The sequence below is a fragment of the Bombus huntii genome, chromosome 6, assembly GCF_024542735.1.
Source record: "Bombus huntii isolate Logan2020A chromosome 6, iyBomHunt1.1, whole genome shotgun sequence".
NCBI lineage: Eukaryota > Metazoa > Arthropoda > Insecta > Hymenoptera > Apidae > Bombus > Bombus huntii.
The window spans coordinates 11,723,335-11,741,216 of NC_066243.1; the positions used below are offsets into that span (position 1 = coordinate 11,723,335).

The following is a 17,882-nucleotide window of genomic DNA, read 5'->3' on the forward strand; positions in this document are numbered from 1 at the left end:
GAGAATGATTCATCCGACGCGAGGAAGAGCGGTCGTGACTTTTGCCGGGACAAATTCACTCGAGCCACCCTAATTCCGTCCGTGAAACGTACGAGAGAGGCCGGAAAGCCCTCTTTAATTAAAGCCCGCCCCGTCAGCTACTATGGAGTCGACCGTTTAATTCGCAGGATTTTTTAAATAAACCGCATCGCGCGTAGAACGCCGGGATTACGAGGATTACGGTCGCGTCTATTTCGTTCTGGCTGAATCTTCGCCAGGCTTTCGCGTCGAGGGTATATTTAAAAGAGACTGTCTTTGATTCCGAGTGTCGTACAACCCTCTGTTTTGCATCTAGAATGCAACGTATTTGCAAGTATGGCGAATTTAAAGCTCTTTTTGCCACAGAGATTCGTCGAATGATACGTTGAAATTAATTTAACGAGATGTAGAGTGTGTTTCTAACGAGAAGAGAATATTTCGTCTGTGCGATTTTTAAGACACAAAAAAAAAAAAAAAATAAATAAATAAAAGTTCCTTCGGAAAATTATCGTCTTTTTTATATTGAATTTTCATGCAAGAATCAGGCGCAAAACACGGAAGCAACGCGCTCTATAAACGTTTCTCGGATATTATTATTCGGATAAAGCGTAGATACTAACGTTTGCGGCCGCCGCACCATATTGGGTCAGGATGATACAAAGTTTCAAATCCGTACCACTGTTCCAGACGTCGCGCCGGAAACTCGTCGCAAGTACGACGCAGTTTATGCTTCGAACGGTTATCCAAGATGTTCCGACGATGAATTCCCACTATTTGCATTTGTACGAGCTCCCAGCCGCGGAAACGAGAATCTATCAGCGAACGAGGACCAAGTTTCACGTTCTATAGGAAGTGGATTACACGAATTTCCGCTGGTAACGCGATCGGATCGTTCCATTCGGGTTCTGTCCTCGTTCCGAACCTTATTCTCGACCGATTGCACTTTTCACCGGGCTGATCTCGGTCTACCGCCTTTCAGTCGCGAAGTGACTTGAGGAGAATTTGCGGGAAACTTGTTGGAGAAAGACGTATAGACTTCCAGTAGAGAAAATCCGCGAACGCAGCGGATAAGACAACGAGGACGATGATGCAGCAGTGGTTGAATCGGCAACAGACAGACGTCGAATCACGTGCGGCGTACCACTCGGCAGCAGCTGCTGGAAATGGATGGTGGTAACGAGTCGAGGTTCTTCCGAATAGGATCGCGTGATGCTTCGCTCATTGGTAAGTGGAACTCCTCTCCAACCAAGTTAGATGATGTTTGGAAAGCCTCGAACCGAAGAGGTGTCGTTCATAACGAGACCAATTGGAATTCCTCGTCCGAAAGGGAATTGGGTTTAAGAATAGGAAGCGTCTTGCTTAACGGGGAACAGGCGCGTGAATACCGAATTATCTCAGTAGAGAACTTTCGTAGTTGGAGCGTGAGTGTTCGGCAACTTAGGACGTGCAAGCGATTTCGAATCAAACACGACGATTGATCGTACCATATCGATTCTTCTCCAGCTCGAGAGATCTTTGTATGGGACAAGAACCTAGCATTGTCACTTTCGGGGTTCTATCTCACGAATCGTTTTAGCCTTCGACGATGGAAAAGACAGCTACGGTGTTGCACGATCCTTGGCCAAGGATCTCGTCGCAAATCCTGCAGGCTTGCTTTCCACGGAAAGACCAAAACGGGGCCGTGGTAGATCGTGGCCGTAAATACGGCGTATGTATCATCCGAGCCCGAAAATGGGAGTGAGACGGCCGAGAAAAGCCATTTGCCTCGAATGGGGACCATTTTGTCCGCGAAATCTTTATTGAATCCGATATTCCTTCGTGCTGGCTCGTTCGATATCCTTTTACGAGACGTTCGATCCCCTTGGAAATTACAGGAATTCGCCTTCCTGCTGCGTTCGTCTCTCGCCAACACGAACGAAACGATAACGAAGCTCGTTCCTTCTTCGCTCGAGATCGTGCCGGATTCGAACGATATCCTCGGTACCAAAATGGCTGGAGAAGTTCTTCTTTATTTCCTCGGCCACGATTCGTTGCGTCCGGACCAAACTTTCACTCTCCAACGCAGTATGCCGCTGCCGCTCTGCACGTCGATAATCCCGGCGAATTGGATTAAACAAGTTTATCATCGGACATTTTACGGGGATTCTCTGCTTTATAGGGATCTTTTATAGGGATTCGCGAATAGCTTCTAACGAATGTACGGTACTCGGAGTGAATAGAGGATAGTAGTGGCTCCATCAGGGAGTTCCTATGTGTTAACATACGACACCCAAAACAAAGATGAAATATATCGAACTGGATGGAATAAAAGATAGAAAGAGACTTGTTAATAAACTCACTCAACGTGGCGTTGTTGGCACGTGACTGGTCGGTCTGCGATCTGAGCAATCGCAGCCGATTCAGCTTGCTTTGTTGTTGGTCCAGCCTGTGCCTCAATCTGGCGAGTTTGTCCTGCTGTGCTGGCTCCTGAAACAGTAAACACCGTTCGTTGAATACGGCGCTGAATGCAGCGGAATAACAGAGCGGATCCAAAGTGAATACTGACTAACGAATGGGACAGAGACGGACGCAGAGGTCGTAGAATATTTCATGCGGTTACCGAATAACAGAGAGAGCCCCGTTGTCTTCTCTATGGTATTACGCTTCGCTGCCAGCAGCTCTCTCGTTTACCTTCCCTTTTTTATTAATATCGCTCGCGAAACGACCAAATCCGCCGAAACGAGCTGCCTCCGACGAGCTTAACCAGCGACGAATTCGGACCCTCCACCGATGAAACGATCACCCTCCTTCTACGTTACGATCGTCCAGAGAAAACGGACACCGAGTCTTCTACGGAAATCGCCTCTAAAATCCACGTGGAATTTAGCAGACGCGGTCGGACCAGAGTCCGGTAATCCACCAGAGAATCGTCCCACTAAAATTACCGTCAACCTTTTCGCGTAGAAAGTAAGATTCGCCTGGATGCTTGCTAGTACTAGAACGTTCTATGGCGCGTATTGTCAACCGTTAAAAAGTCCCCGAGCTTACGAGCAAAAGCAGCTCGCCCGTCAATGTTAAAGCGATACCGGATGGAGGGATCCGCGACCCACACTATCTTTGGTATCGAGCTCGTCTCGTCTCGTCCCAGGAATAGAGCCATCACGCCGAGGATTAAGGCTTTCAAGTCCTAGAAAATCCTGGCTGAGTCCTGTCGCCGTCTACCCGGTATTACTTCGAATCGTTCGTGAAGCTGGCGCGTTGCTAGTGACACGAGGCTCCATGTGTATCGTGGGATTTTTCGGCTCGATTTTATCGGGATGACTGATGAGCTCTTTGTATCAGAGGGTGGAAACGGGAGAAATGGGAGACAAGAAATCGTTGAAAGAGCTGCCAACTTCCGCCATGCTTCTTTGGTACTGTGCAGAGTTGAAAGGAACGCTGGCCCGATCAGTTGCTGGACCGCGGGCTTTCAACTGCTTATGGAAGATTTGACAAAAATGGACAGAATGCGCGTAGTATTCGAAAATACAGGATGTTTCATAATACGTGGGGCCCGCATCAGGAGTGAACAGAGTATACGAAAATAATGAAAAGACTTCGTATGAACAGGTGTCCTATTTGGCCGTATTTCAAAGTTATAGCTACTTTTGCCTTACGAAAATCCGCGATAGCTTAGCCTCGTAGAACGTGCTCGAAATGGTTATCCTCGGTCTGTATTATTCGACATCCACCTGGAATTTTGGAGAGATTGCCAGATTCTTTGACGCGACGACTGAAAGCATACAAACCGAGGGTGGTCACTTCGAGCACTTTCTATGAAGATAAGCTGTCGCGGATTATGATAACACAGAAGTGGTCATAACTTGGAAAGAAGATCAGATAGGTCACACGTTCGTATGAATTCTTTACGTTACTTTTGTGTCTCCTGGCCATTGCTGAAGCGAATCCTCTTACGAAACGTCATGCATATAAATAGAACGTTCAAGGTACAGTAATTTAAATACGTAATATTAAATATTTGGTATCCAAGCGATGATTCAATTTTTAGTTGCGTTCATAAAAACGTAGATTTGCCTTGTAATACGTGTTTTTGGCAACAGCGTGTTATTGACTGAGATAGTCGCATCGTTAATCGTAATTGTATACTTCAATCAGCGGAGCGAGCGGAATCCCCTTGCTGCTGTGCCATCCTGCTAGTCTTCTCTCTAGCTTTGATATTTTTCAAGACTTTTGCACGCGATCTAACAAAGTGTCAGGGCTCGTTGTTGAGAGTAACGGTTGGAAGATTAGACCGACGCCAGCTAACGACACGAAGTGGATGCGGAGCGCAGTAGAGGCTCTTAATCTCGTTAATATCGTAGAAGAAGGAGCTCGTTACACGGCCGTCGAGTGCTAAGCACACGAGACAAGGAACCGTCGCCCTCGACGAAGAATTCAGCGTGCTACGCGCTTAACCAACTCGCGAGAGGCTGCAAGGGAGTCGAGAGGACGCGGCTTGATTAAAATCGCGCGCTAAGCGGATCGAGTTCAATCGGTGATTTGAACGCCTCCATCATCCCTATAGCGGCCTCTTCGATACCGCTATTTCGCGCCATTGTTCCATCGACCGACGTTGACAGACCTTGTTCTATTGTATTTAAAATTATCGCGTGTCCGTTGTAGTTGTAAACTATCGATAGTTGCCGACGAATAATAACGACAAAAGGAGAACGCAGTTTATTCTACACAGCGTGATTCGCAATTGTGTTGCGATGAAAACGAATCGAGGAATCGTAGTATAGAAACCGAGTAACGTCTTCGTTACATGACGCGTCATTTCGCGACATAATCGCCGAGCTCTATCGATCTCTCGCGTTTCTTCGCTTTAAACGTCTGTAGTCGGATTCTTCGTACACAGGGTCAAGGTCATGGCTATCAATGCCAGACTAACGGTAGGTACATCTACTAACTTCCACTCCATCTTGTCTTCTTCGTTCTCGAGTCAACCGCGTCCGATTTCGATCCACGCGAAAGACTCTCGCACGATCGCGAATTCATCAACGACGAATCGCTGGCGTTCCCGGAGGAACACCTGGCCTTCGGACTTCTTTTACGCGAATTACCATCGAATCTCGCGAGAGGACAACCGGCTGTTTAGCTAGGCATTTTCGAGGAGACTGACAATGCTGGATGGATGTAATTGCCGGTTGCCCTTTGTTCGCTATCGCGCATTTCGAACGATAGAAACCTGCTAATTATTTACTCGACCAGAGCAGGTGTTCTTCGGTATTTTTCAGCCCCAGAAATTATTCCCTTCGAGCTACTTGAATCGCGACTCTCGTGACGCGTACGAACCGTTACGATACCCTGAATCAACTAGATGAAAGGGAAGGAAAAATACGGTGGCCATAGCAGAAGATATACTGGTGTAATGCCTGACGACGTCAGCGAGGAATCCAGCAACGGTATGAAAATCCTTGTCATAGTGTGCGGAGGTGCCGTGACTTCCGATGACGCGTTCTGTCGCAGCAGGCATCTTCTGCACGCACAAATTGCACGCGCGTCGTTCTATGCGTCATTGGTGATGTAACAGATGATGTCAGCACGTCACTTACTCAGGATAAAGTATAGTATACGGAATGCACAATTTTTGATCCGAATACGTCTTTTCCGGGGTATTTTAGGTCGCTGAAGTCTAAAACGAACTTCCTTTCTCACGAAAATGAACGGTTCTGAAAATTCGCTCTTATAAATATTCGATCGACGAGAGTCTTAACCATTGAAACCCGAGTAAAACTGGAATATAAAAAATAACCCAAACCTAATCCATTACTCGCGATTCGAATGCGTAAAGAGCAAGCTATACGGTAATTCAAGAGTATCAAATTACATAAAAGGTATCCTCAAAATCCACGTATCAACGTCGTGTATCAACAGGTTGACCAAAATTTTTTACGACTTATTTCCATGAAAAAATGGCCCGTATTTTCGGCTTTGGCGACCTCTAAAACCTCTAGAAAGTAGCTATACTATATTAGAACCAATGCTCGTGGCAATACGGTGTCCAAAAATATTCAAAACGCAGCGTCCTGTGCCCGCAAGTCTGTCTATTCGCGTCGCGTTGAATTTCTATCGCTACGACGCACGCGTAGTCTGTCGTATCTTCATTATCGTCGCATTAGCTTCGATAAACATTAAGTTCAATCATAACGCGAGCACGTTGCACGTTTCTCATCCACGAAATCCACCTGAGCGTCGTAAAGCGCGCAGCATCGCAGCGAGATTCCACGCGAGAGCGGTTACAATAGCCGTGAGAGGTGGACGGCCGAGGACAAAACGCGTTTACCTCCTAATCGAGAATTACGAAGCTCCCTGGTGCTTGGCGCGGTGATTATGCTTTATTACGGTGCGCGTGATAGATCTTCCGGTGGCGAGTGGCGCATGAATCGCGCGGAATCGCGAGGAAACCGCTCGACGCTGGTGGGCAACGAGCTGCAGACGGCTCGATCGTCTTCGAGATGACGAGGCCGAACAGAATGGACAGTTATTTCGTCGATAATAGGCATAAATTGTTTGCCAGCCTATTATTACTTTGAATTATTCATGACGCGGATGCTTGGCTGGTCCACCGAAGAGTCCCTGGTCGTCGCGAGACCAGCGGGGACTAGCAGCAGCCGATGAAAGTCGCAGGATCATTCCAAGATTTTATATCACGGGAAACGAAGGTTCTTTACGATCCGTTTTATCGTCGTTCGCCAGCTGTAAACAGCTAAACATCGAATCCTGCCGAACGGGAAGAACAGTGACGTTGAACACGGTGTTCTTTTAGTTAGTTACTTTGGATCCGACTCGGCAGTACTTCCGCGACTACCTTTAAGGTAATTGGTTAACGTCGGACATAACCGAGAAAATTACCACTCTATTCTCTATATCTAAAGAACGTATTTATTTTGTCATTTTATAAATATTTCTAAGTAATAGGTTTTTCGAAAAGTTCGCAGCCAAATTCTAGCAAAACTCAAAGGTAATGTATTTCTAGAGAATCGAGATCTTGTTTGGCCATGTTCGTTCGATATTTTTGTATCTTCCTAGGAGATTTCGGTTTTGAAAACCTCATAAACTTTCGAAATGATCCTTTTTGTTTCTTTCTTTTTTTTTTTTTTTTGTCTGGAGGATGCTTTGTTTTCCGAACGAACCGTAGTCGAGACGCTAAGGACGAATCCATCGTAATTTTAGTCGATAAAATTTCACGAATCTTCCAGACTATCGTCTCCCATCTGTTTTGTCTTTTACGAATTTTATATTTGAATTCAATCGCGCGTAGAAAAATATCGAAGATAGGAGGATACAGAGACGAAAACGAAAAGACGGCGGTGTGTTTGAGCGGTGAGGTTGAGTCGCAACCGGAAGCCGGGCTCATCGACGAGCGGAAGGTGAACGCATCGGGAGCCGGCCAAGACCGAGGGAATATTACTGGAGCTTTGTCGAGCAATTTCCAGAACGATTTCCGTATTTAGGTTGGAAGAAGTGGTTCTCTCTCACCTGTGCGCCTCGAAGCACGGCTAGACGGGCCTCTCTCTGCTCCAGGAGGCGCCTTTGCTGGGCAATTTCCCGCTGTTGCCTGGCTGCCATGCTTTCAAGCTCGCTGAGCACCAGCACAGCACCACCCCCGCCCACTGGTAACTGAAACAGGATTAAGAGTACATGAGGAAAAGCGGTTACAAATATCTGCAGCAGAGAAGGTGAAACTAGTCCTGCATTTTCTTCTCTATACTGGGATTTTCTTCGGACAATTGTGGAAAACATCGAATTAACTTAAAATTTAGTTGTTCGTTTGTAAATGTTCCTCCGCAATGGTATCTCGTAATCAGAAAGTCAAGGGCCGATTTAGAAACCAGTGACTGAGATAGAAATCCATTGATTACGAGGCACTTTATTCTTTAGCCACGGCTTGCAAGATTTCTCGCCTCTATAAATACAAATGACGCTGATACCAGATTCGCCAAATTTAACGTACCGCCTTTGGTTCGAAATTCATCTCGATTAAAGGCAACGATACTCGAGGTTGCACAATAAAATCTCGTTGGATGTCACGGCAGGCCGAACGGTCTAAATGTCAGGCTGCCATTTCGCAACGGCGAGTCAGAGTGCAACGAAGAGGAGGTAGAAAGAGAGGAAGAAGAACCCGTGGAGGAAGACGAGGACGAAGAGAAAGACGAACGAGAGGAGGAGAAACCGGGAGGATTACGCGATTTCGCGGGTAGCAGAAACAAATGGAAAAACGGAAGGGGGCCGGTGTCCGAGGAGAGGCGTAACGTGGCGGAGAAAAGAAAAAGCGAGACGAAGAGTGGTAGGTCCGGACTGGAGGAGCGTTCGCGGTTCTTTTTGCTTGACCTCGTGTACCATCTGGAAAGGACCGGCCGCCGATACCAAGTAGAATCCCAAGGTCGACCTGGCCCTTCGAATTCCACAGCGACAAGGACTCCCGGTAACCTTCGTACGTCAACGAAAAGGAGCTGAACGTGTCTGTCGCTGATTCTCGCGTATCGCGTTCGCTGCATTTCCCAGTGACGGATCTCGCGAGCTCTTTGACTCGCGATTTCTGTTTGCCCGTAAATCCGTACAATTATGACCGAATAAACAAGAAAATGATTCAACGTGGAGATCTCTTCTTTTTTTTAAATATCGCGCAAGATAATTCGAACAACGAAAATCACCCGGATAACTAAAATTTCATTTACCATCTGTACAAAGTCTCCGTCGCAGTTACGCCTTCGTTACGTTTCGTTCGTTCAAGTAGCGAAGCCACAATGTCGCAATTAAACTTCTCCCAATTCTACAGAATCAGACTGCACGCGCACCGTTCCATTCGAATTTCAATTTCTCTCGATGCGTTCTCCTTAACGGACGATTCGCCGGTCAGTCGAATAAAAGTTCGTCGATGGATCGAGCGAATTGAAGCGAAAGTGGAGCGCGACGTCGGACTAACCCAGATTATATCCAACAGCGCGAGTTCCTTTTAACGCTGTTTAGTCGAAATCAATATCTTCTCTAATTCTCTGTTCATCATCTGCCAGCGTATTAATATCTATTACGTAGGTTGCTACGAGCATTAATTCCCGAAACGACCGATTTCGAACCTCCCGCACAGGCGCAGCTGTACGATTTATAATCCTTATTAAAGTCCTCTTGTATCGTGCTCCTTTATCGCATCATTGAACATCATCCGATTTCTCTACAGAGAATGTTGATCCAAGCGAAACGTTCGTGTTCATCTAACGCTGAAATATAATATCGATAAGCTTCATTCCCGATGGTCAAATTCATCGAGAATCGTTGTTAAATAAGGAAAGGCTGGAGGTTACGTGGGCTTTTGTTTCGCTACACGTTCATCGTGACATCATTAACGCCAGAGAAGCCGGTTATTAGCAGTGGAATTGATCGACGTCGTCGTACGATCGAGGCGTTACTCGTCGTTCCACCTCGTGTTCCTCCCCTTTATTAGCTTAGTCCTTGGTGAAAATGGCGGATCGAGGCTTCTCCTTTCCTCTCTAGTTCAAGTTAGGAGTAATCTTTAATGCAAAGGATCACCGGCGAACGGAAAATCGAGGAAACTTCTCCGCTCGTTAACCGACAATTCAATTTTCTCGATGCCGCTGTCCCGACGATACCCTCCGTTAATCCGAATTCGATTACTTTGCACTTTGATAACCACGAAAGTTATCCGCCGCCCGTTCTTAGTCCTGCTTACTCTCCTTCAAACTCTATCACGATCGACTTGATCGTCGAATCTCCGAGATCCTGCCTCCGTATTGATATAAAACGAACGTTTGTCTTGCCTCTTTTCGAAAAACATCTAATTCACAGCGGTCTACTTATTCGCTGGAACCGCTATCGAGGAAGAAAAAAGATCGGAATGGAGGCTGCAGTGGGCAATAAATCGCGCGATAAGGTAGCAGGAGGGTGAATAAATATCAAACACCCCCGGTGCAGCTGCGAGCGAGGGATTTTCGCTTCGAAAGCCACAAATTTTTCCCGCGTTTCAACGGCACCGTCGGCTCGTAAATAGACAGAACCGCGGTCACTGATCCAGGGAAAAGAATTCCCTGCGAAGGAGCTGGCATGCCTCCGAGCGTGCCGCGTTTTTCGCGCGTGAAGCTCGAACAAGTGCGATTCGAAGGGACACGCGATGCGACTGCCCTGTTATTATCCTGTACGCTCGGAAAGGAACACCTCCGAGCTATCTCGTCGGCCGCATTGTGTTTCAAGTGTACAGAAATTTCGCTGAATTTGCTCATTTCGGCATCCTTTGCAGGCGATTTAACGACGCTGGCTCGCTGCGAGTGATTTTCTCCATGGACGAAAGAATATTTTATTATCTTCAGGCCGGCGAATACCTTTGTTAGACGAGGTTCGACTGAGTTTCGAAGACGTGACCGGATGTTCTATAACTCTGCGAGTCATGTAGTTATTTAGAAGTAAAAGCGAGTCCTCGACTATTAATGGCTCGATCGCACGGCTCATCAGCCCCATTTTCCTTTCAGTTACGAACAACTTAATTTTCATTATCGCCATGAACGGGTAATTCGCGCTTTCTATTTTGCAAATGAAAACGAATCGATTCGATCACGGACATACGCGATTTTCAAAAGCAAATTGTATCTTCACGCCTATCATCTGCGTTGTGCAAAATCAACGCGGTTGATAACCAAACAGCCGTGCGAACGGATCTTTCGAGACGAACGTTTTCCATCCGTCCGACTCTCGTTATCTTCGTTAACGCCGCTTTCCAACGGCGGATTTATCTTCGAAGGAGATTTTTTCTTTCGTCTCGTCTCGTTCCACGTTCGACGATTTTCCTTCGAAACGACCTTCTATCTGCCACGCTATCGAATCGTTCTAGGCGAAGAGATTTCGCTCTCGCTATCGCTCTACACGCCTCCGAACATGAAAATTCTATCTCTGTACAAACCGTGTGGATCCGCGTCGAAAATTTTCAAACTCGTTGCGCTTCGTGGCACATAGTTTCCCATTTTTCTCTTTCTTCTTGGTGTTTCGGTTAAAAAAATCGTATTTTTATACACCAGCGGGGCCTCGTTAATCTTTTTACAGCGCTCGATTATTCTGGCCCAGCGGCGTTTCAAGGCTCGTTGTTCCAGCCTGTTCGCGAGATTCCACTTTGAGCAGATTGCGTCTTCTGCGATAGGACATTGAACAGGCAGCCTCGAAGCAAGGAAGGAAGACACTTACGTATAATTTTCGGAGACTTGCAGCACTCTAGGCGGTAGAAGCTCCGACCAATCCTTTCTCGATTCGAAACGAGACAGCGTCGTAGAGACACGTCTCACGGAATTCTCGATATCATTCGCCGTTTCTATCTGGCGTGTTCCTCAAAGGCAGCTTTATGAACGACAAACAGGAAGTCGCGATCTTTGGATATTCCGTTTGCAAATAATATTCGGTCGAATTGCCTCTTTGCGAGAATGGATTCGCTCGATTCTCGCGTACGACGATTTCAAATGTTTCAACGGCGCTCGATATTACATTCCACGAAGGCACGTTGAACTGACAAGGCTGTCATCTTGCAGCTAAAAATCAGCCTAATAAGAGCAATCACTGTAACTGCGTTCTGTCCGTAGATCGTCTTCTAAATTGTAGCAACGTTTTCTACTAAAAAAAAATTAAATTTGCCCTTCCAAACGAAATTCAGACGCGTCTAAATCGTAAGAAGCATCGCGAGGATTTTCTTTGTTTTATCAAAAATAGTAATTTGTATCGCCAGTTACGATATTGCAAGCTAAGGGCTTGGCTCTAACATACACTGTATCGCGTTAATTCGAGTTGAAGTTCATTTCACTGTACTACGCTGTAATTGAACGATGTATGCTGAGAATGTATGGATACTGTTATTTACCTTTGTAAATCTGCTTGCCGTATTCTCCTACTTCGTTTTTCGTACATTCTCGTTATGTGTCTTATTAATCGTTAATGGCCGCAAAGATTAGGTAGGTGCGCTCGTAAATAAGATAAATAGTGATAATACGTTCCACGGAGACAACGTTCTGCCTGTCTCTACCTTGTTGCTTCTCTAATCGTTTATTTATACGTTCGGTCGGCGAAATGTATTTGACTAGAATTAAATACGAAGATGAATAACCTGAGAGTATAAGACTAACGTAAACATAATCTGTATATGTGAGAGAAATACGAATTACGAGATAAATAATACACGGAATGGGCTAACATTAGGAAATATGGCTCTAAGAAGATTCATCAACCGTGTTAAACGAAGGAGATCGCGTTTTGAACGCGTAGGGCGCCGAATTGTCGCTTTCTATCTGACACGATCACTGATAACAGAGCATGAGATAAGCGGATGCAAATATAGCGTCATATTCTCGTTATCCAAATTCTGGCGAACGGTCTGATTGCTTCTCGACTCAGGGAATCGGGGAATAAAGAGAATCAGCGACCAAAGGAGTGGTTTCAGCCCGGCGTGGGCATCCATCAAGGGTTTCCAGTAAAAACATGGCCAGCAACGAAACCGGTCGAGCATTACCAGAGCTAAGCCTCTTCAAATGAGCGGCATATTGACCTTTCTCATTTCGGCCGGAGGTCGGGGTTAAACGCGAGTCCGGCAATCACGGTCTAACGGGTGGCTCGGAAATTCTCCCGTCGCGAATCGTTTGCCGGGAAAATCCTTCGAACCGAACGAATTGCCCTATTTCCAGACGAAGCTCCGGCTTCCAAGGAGTAAATTCGCCTTGTGTACGAGAAACGGCGGCAGCTGCCTCTGCCACCGTCGAATAAAGTCGAGAACGAAGAAGAATATCTGGCGCGTTGTTTGCTCCGGAACGTTCCTTAAAGTGAAATTTTCGCAACGACTATAGACTCGTTTGGGCAGCCGTTTAAACGTCGAATTTTTAGTGCAAACCGCGCCATTTTCCTTTGGAGAGCAAACGAACGAGCCGCGAGAAATGAAACAGTGGCATTTAAACAGAGACGAGTAGGGGGAGGGAAGAGGTACTGGAGAGAAAATCGAGCCAACGGACAATTCCCGACGATTATCGCGCAACACGACACTGCCAACGACTATACTGTAACTTTTTCGAAAGCATTTGTCCGTAACGGTCAGCGAACGAGCGTGCGATTGAATCGCGTGGAACGCGGACACGATGGAACGACGCGCGACTCTATCAACAGCTTCTCGTTGAGAACTTTAGCGGCATGTTTCTCGAGAACCCGGACGATTTTGTAGGATTTCGACTATTGGCATTCGTACGATCGAAATGAATTATCTTTGCCGTTATGTTCGAACGTTTCGTTCTCTTTCTCTTTTTTTTTTCACGCTCGATAGCGACGCGACGACGAGTAGCACCCCGTCGAAACGGATTACGAAAGTCAAAACGTTCGCGGAAACGGACCACGCATGTCGTTACGATCGCCAGGTGTACATATGGCGATTGTTGCGTGGGAATCATCAAAGCGCAATCACCAACGACAATAATTACCAATATAGGAAGATCAGTATCCAATTCAGTGGCGTCTCCTTACCCCACACAGCGTTTATTTATCGTCGTACTGATTCACGTACGTAGATCTCGAGATAGGAAATTTGTAATAATTTTGGTAAACACGGCTAAATAAACATCGGTGATAAGCGGTCAGATACTCTGGCACGAAGCGGCACACGGTACAGGGATGAGGGGGGGGGGTGGTAATTAAGGAAATTCACCGACGAAGAGACATTTTGCCGGTGAGAAGGCATAAATAACAAGGGAATTTCATCGAAATAATCCCAGCTGCCTCCGCCTTACAAAGTTATCTCGCGGCAGTTTAAGTGGCCGTAACTATTATTTATTCGATCAACCAACCGATCCAGTCCCTGTGAACTATGACGCGTTCCCTCTTCTTGGCCCGCCTTCTCCGAGCGCGGCCACGTTTTATCGCGAGGAAGTAATGAACGTCCTCCGTCCGAGATAAATGGCTGATTTATTTATTGGATGGAGGACGGCGAGCACGTAAAATGGGAAAAAATTCCGCGGGACAGTGGCGACAGAGATAACGATCCCGATGGAGGATCGTGCAGGTTTAACGAGATCTATCTCGCCATGAAATTACCTTCCGTTACTTTTTTCCTTCTCTTCGCGGCCTTGTATTCGTAAAAGTCAAGAATACACTGTCCAGGTTGCACAGCGATAAAATAACAATAAAACCGATAATTGAAGTTTCTCGTGGCTGTGATGTCTTTCTAAGATAACGGCGGAACGGGAAGAAACTCGCACGTAACAAATAGAGAATCGCAGAGGATGAAAGTAGGTAGGGAGAGAGAAGTGTAGTCGGTAATAGCTCGTGGTCGATGGCAGCAAGGGGTTGGAATACGAAGCGAGAGCTTACCTCGTTCTCGAGCTTACGGGTGTTGTCGCATTCCGGCTGCTTGCCGTCTGCCGGTTTCTCCTTCACGGACAGCAGCTTCGGTTTTCTCTTGGATCGGCCGTGCCGGAGCTTCACCGTCACGGCTTTCGACTTGAAGTTCTCCGCCGGATAAACGCACGCCAGCATCGTGCCTTGGCACGGTTTCGCGATTATTTTCGTTCGATTGTCCTCCCGACGCGTGGCTATCCTCGAAACTCGCTACCACTTTTTCCTCTTTGCTCAACGTTCGCGAACTTGCTTCTTTCCTTCTTTCGGTGGCGCGCGATTTTCTTCCGATTTGCAATTAAAGGTCGTGCGTCGCGGTCCCATCGGCTCCTCGGAGAACTCGTTAATTCCGCGATTAATTAAAAAGCACGTTTTTTCAACCGCCGTTAATTCGTCGTTCGCTCGCGTTACACTTTCACAGGTTTCCCTTTTTCTTCGTCGGGGCTTGTTGCTCGCTGGAATCGTTTCTCCTCGAATCTACCGCCTCTAGAATAACATCGTACCAACGAGCGTTAACCGGTTACGAGAGGGTAACTTTGACGCGGAGAGACTGTCTCTGGAAAGGGTTGCGCGGGACGAAGTACCAGCGGGTCATCGAATACAGCCGACTGTCAAAGATAATTAACGATTGCATGGCGTAACGAGGATCCAGAGTTGAACGCTTCTAGAATTCGGTGCTCACGCGTTAGATTTCATTACGGTTGCCAATTAAAACGCGAGCTAACTGTCAGAGCGTCCGTTTTCTCTTGAACTCATCACTGGGTCTCATTGTAATCGCTTACCGTTATTTCCTGTTTCCTCTCCCACCGTAACGTAAAAATAATTCGCTGGAGAAAACTTATCCGCCGATCGTGAATATGCCAGCACAAGAGTACGATGAACTTCGTTAATTTTATAGAACCGTATACGAAGGATGATTGCGAAAGGTATCGCTGTTTGTCAGTCGGATGGAGCGATTATTGGCGAATGGGTTTGCAGGCTCCAACGAGGCCGAAAAGCTCTTTAAATGCGCGTCAGATGGGAATAAAGAAAAGAAAAGAAATGGAACGAAATGCTTATTTACATCTTGAAGTCGAGCTGTGCAAATCTGGAGCTGCATTTCGTACGTAAATCGAGTTTCGGTTTGCAAGGAGCGATATCCGTAATGCAACTCTTGTTAATTATAACCGGGCTTCTGCCGCCCGCAAAGGGAAAAGGGCAATGGGCATCGATTCGACGCGTAGCTTCGTCAATTGTATACAGTTCGCCAACTCTGTATGCGCCTCTCTGTGCATCTCTCTATGGTTGCCAAGAGTCTCTACGTTCGATTCTGAAAGCGTACGTACGAGAAGGACGGGGTGGGACGCGCAGCGAGCTTCGAATTTCACATAAAGCTGGATAACGTGTCGAGGAATCCTTTATTCCTGTAATCTCCCTGAACCGTGAAGTCAACGACGTTAGCCAAAGTTAACAAGGACCAACGAAAATCGCGCGCATTTGCATTTATTTCGCGTTCCTCCGCGAGCACATCTTTTTTCCTAATTAATTCGTCGACTTTCGCGTTATAAGTACACAATAAATTAAGAGGTTTGTGGGTCACTGGATTAATAGAGCATCGCGGTTCTCTTTAATTCCCTTGCCAGTCATTAAAATTGAACAAGCGTCTTATTTATTCCGACTTTATTTCATGTATGAATTACCGACCAACTTTCCCCTCGATAGAAGAATCTTTCGTCGAGGCCAACTTTTCACACGATCCACGGTATGACTAATATGTAAAGCAATCGCAAAGCAGAATGAGAAATTGCCGGGAATTGCGAAGAATTGCAGACGGCAACGGGGTTGAAAATGCTAGAGCGACCACTTTCCAGTGTCTTTCGCGTTGAGTAAAAGCGTCGGAAGACGGGAGGAAACGGGGAGGTTGTATTCACCAGGCTTTACTTCCTCTTTCTCCCGTTTCTTCTCAGAGAATGCTCGATCGTAAATTTTTCATTAGGTCAGTCTATCCCTGCTCCGGTAACACTCTGCTTCTCCCTTTATTCTATTACAAGCGTTCAAACAGGTCGACGTTGCTGAAAACTGGCCTCGTGGAGAAAATTCTGTTCCTTCGGATGAAAAGGGTGTTCTGCGAACGGCGTCCCTTTGATTTTTCCCGCCTGTTCCGCGGATCCGATTAGTGGCGTGGATTAAAGTTACGAGCGAAAGGGACAGCGTGCTTTGATTAAAAGACATAGGAAGAGAAACGGTTTCAGGGATGGTATCGAAAATGGGAAATAAACCTGAAATCGTTCTCCGCGCACTCGTTCAATTCCGCGCTCGTTAATCAAACCCCGATCAATCGGATATTTTTCAACCGCCGAATCCCACATTCCAGTCTCGTTCTCGCATAGTCAAATTTGCAAAACGTAGCGAGCACAGGGAGGAGCGAGGAATCTACGCTTCCGAGAGGACGGATTCTCCGGCCGAGTGGAAATTTAGCGGCGCGTAACTCGAGTTTAGCCGTATCCGAAATCGATCGAGGGAAGCGGTGGCGGCTGTTCGTGCATTCGAGAAACAATGGGAATGAGGAGGAGTCGGAAACGATTAAGCAACACCGTCTCGCTATCCCGTTGATCTATAATCGTTCCTTTAAAAATAAACGAAAGAACGACGAAGAAGCGTATCGTCCTCGAACCTTACGACCTAAAAACGCACCAAACACTGTTCGAACGTTTGCCACAGGCCACACTCACGACGTATTCGAAGGCCTGTTGCATGGCGAGAAACGCGCGCAGCGAGAAGAAGCGAATCTACCATATGACAGAGCGAACGCTCCCCTAACGGGGTTTGTCTTATTTAATTTGCGGCTGACTCGAGGGGAAAAATCGGGGCGTGATTACAGAGGCCCCTCTGCTCAAGACGCGTGTCACCGCGGGAATGAAAGTATTTCCACGGATCGACGCCTGCGGCCTCCGACTAAGCTCGTTCGAGCTCTCGTCGATAAATGAATTTTCTCGTTAACAGGGGTGTGTCCCGAGATTCCTTCAAACTTCATGTTCCGAGTGGCAGAGAGGTTTGCTTTGTAGGCAAGAGAACGTGGAATTGGCAGTCGGTTTGTTATAACACGGAAACCTAAGTTGTCTTTGGATGGAGTTTCGAGGGGACGTTTTTACTGGCGCACCGAGTATATACGTTACTTACATGGTTCGGCCCCACCCTACCAAGCTGTTACGCTAAATTAATCATGCAGAGCTTGATTTTGCCGGGTTATATTATGCTTGGCTCGAATGTCGATTAACGAGTATCGTACGCGTATAAACACGCGGCAAATTCTCTGTACCGGTAATTCATAGTCTGCGCCTAATTTTCTTTTCCGTTCTATTCTTTGACGTGCGCTCCCATTTTCTGCCGATATCGCTTCGAGGAAAGCAGGAAGCACGCGAGAAAAATCAGCCCGCGAGAAACTAAGAAACAGAAGTGGTTTATTTCGATCTTCGATTACCTCGGAGGCCTTCGTGACCTAGTAG

General features: G+C 46.6%; 1 protein-coding gene across 7 annotated transcripts in view; it reads right to left on the reverse strand.

Moving 5' to 3' along the window:
- The window catches only part of LOC126866515 (putative uncharacterized protein DDB_G0271606), a 108,439-nt gene that overhangs the window by 21,226 nt on the left and 69,331 nt on the right, over nucleotides 1-17,882 (reverse strand). For 5 of the 7 annotated variants that reach the window (XM_050620181.1, XM_050620182.1, XM_050620177.1 and 2 more), the window contains 2 exons: nucleotides 7,519-7,659; nucleotides 2,358-2,484 (listed from right to left, as the gene is read on the reverse strand). In XM_050620181.1, the coding sequence (XP_050476138.1) occupies nucleotides 2,358-2,484; nucleotides 7,519-7,659 (268 nt within the window). Of the gene's footprint in view, nucleotides 1-2,357; nucleotides 2,485-7,518; nucleotides 7,660-14,373; nucleotides 14,884-17,882 lie in introns of all 7 variants that reach the window. The other 2 variants (XM_050620179.1, XM_050620178.1) reach the window with 1 other exon arrangement.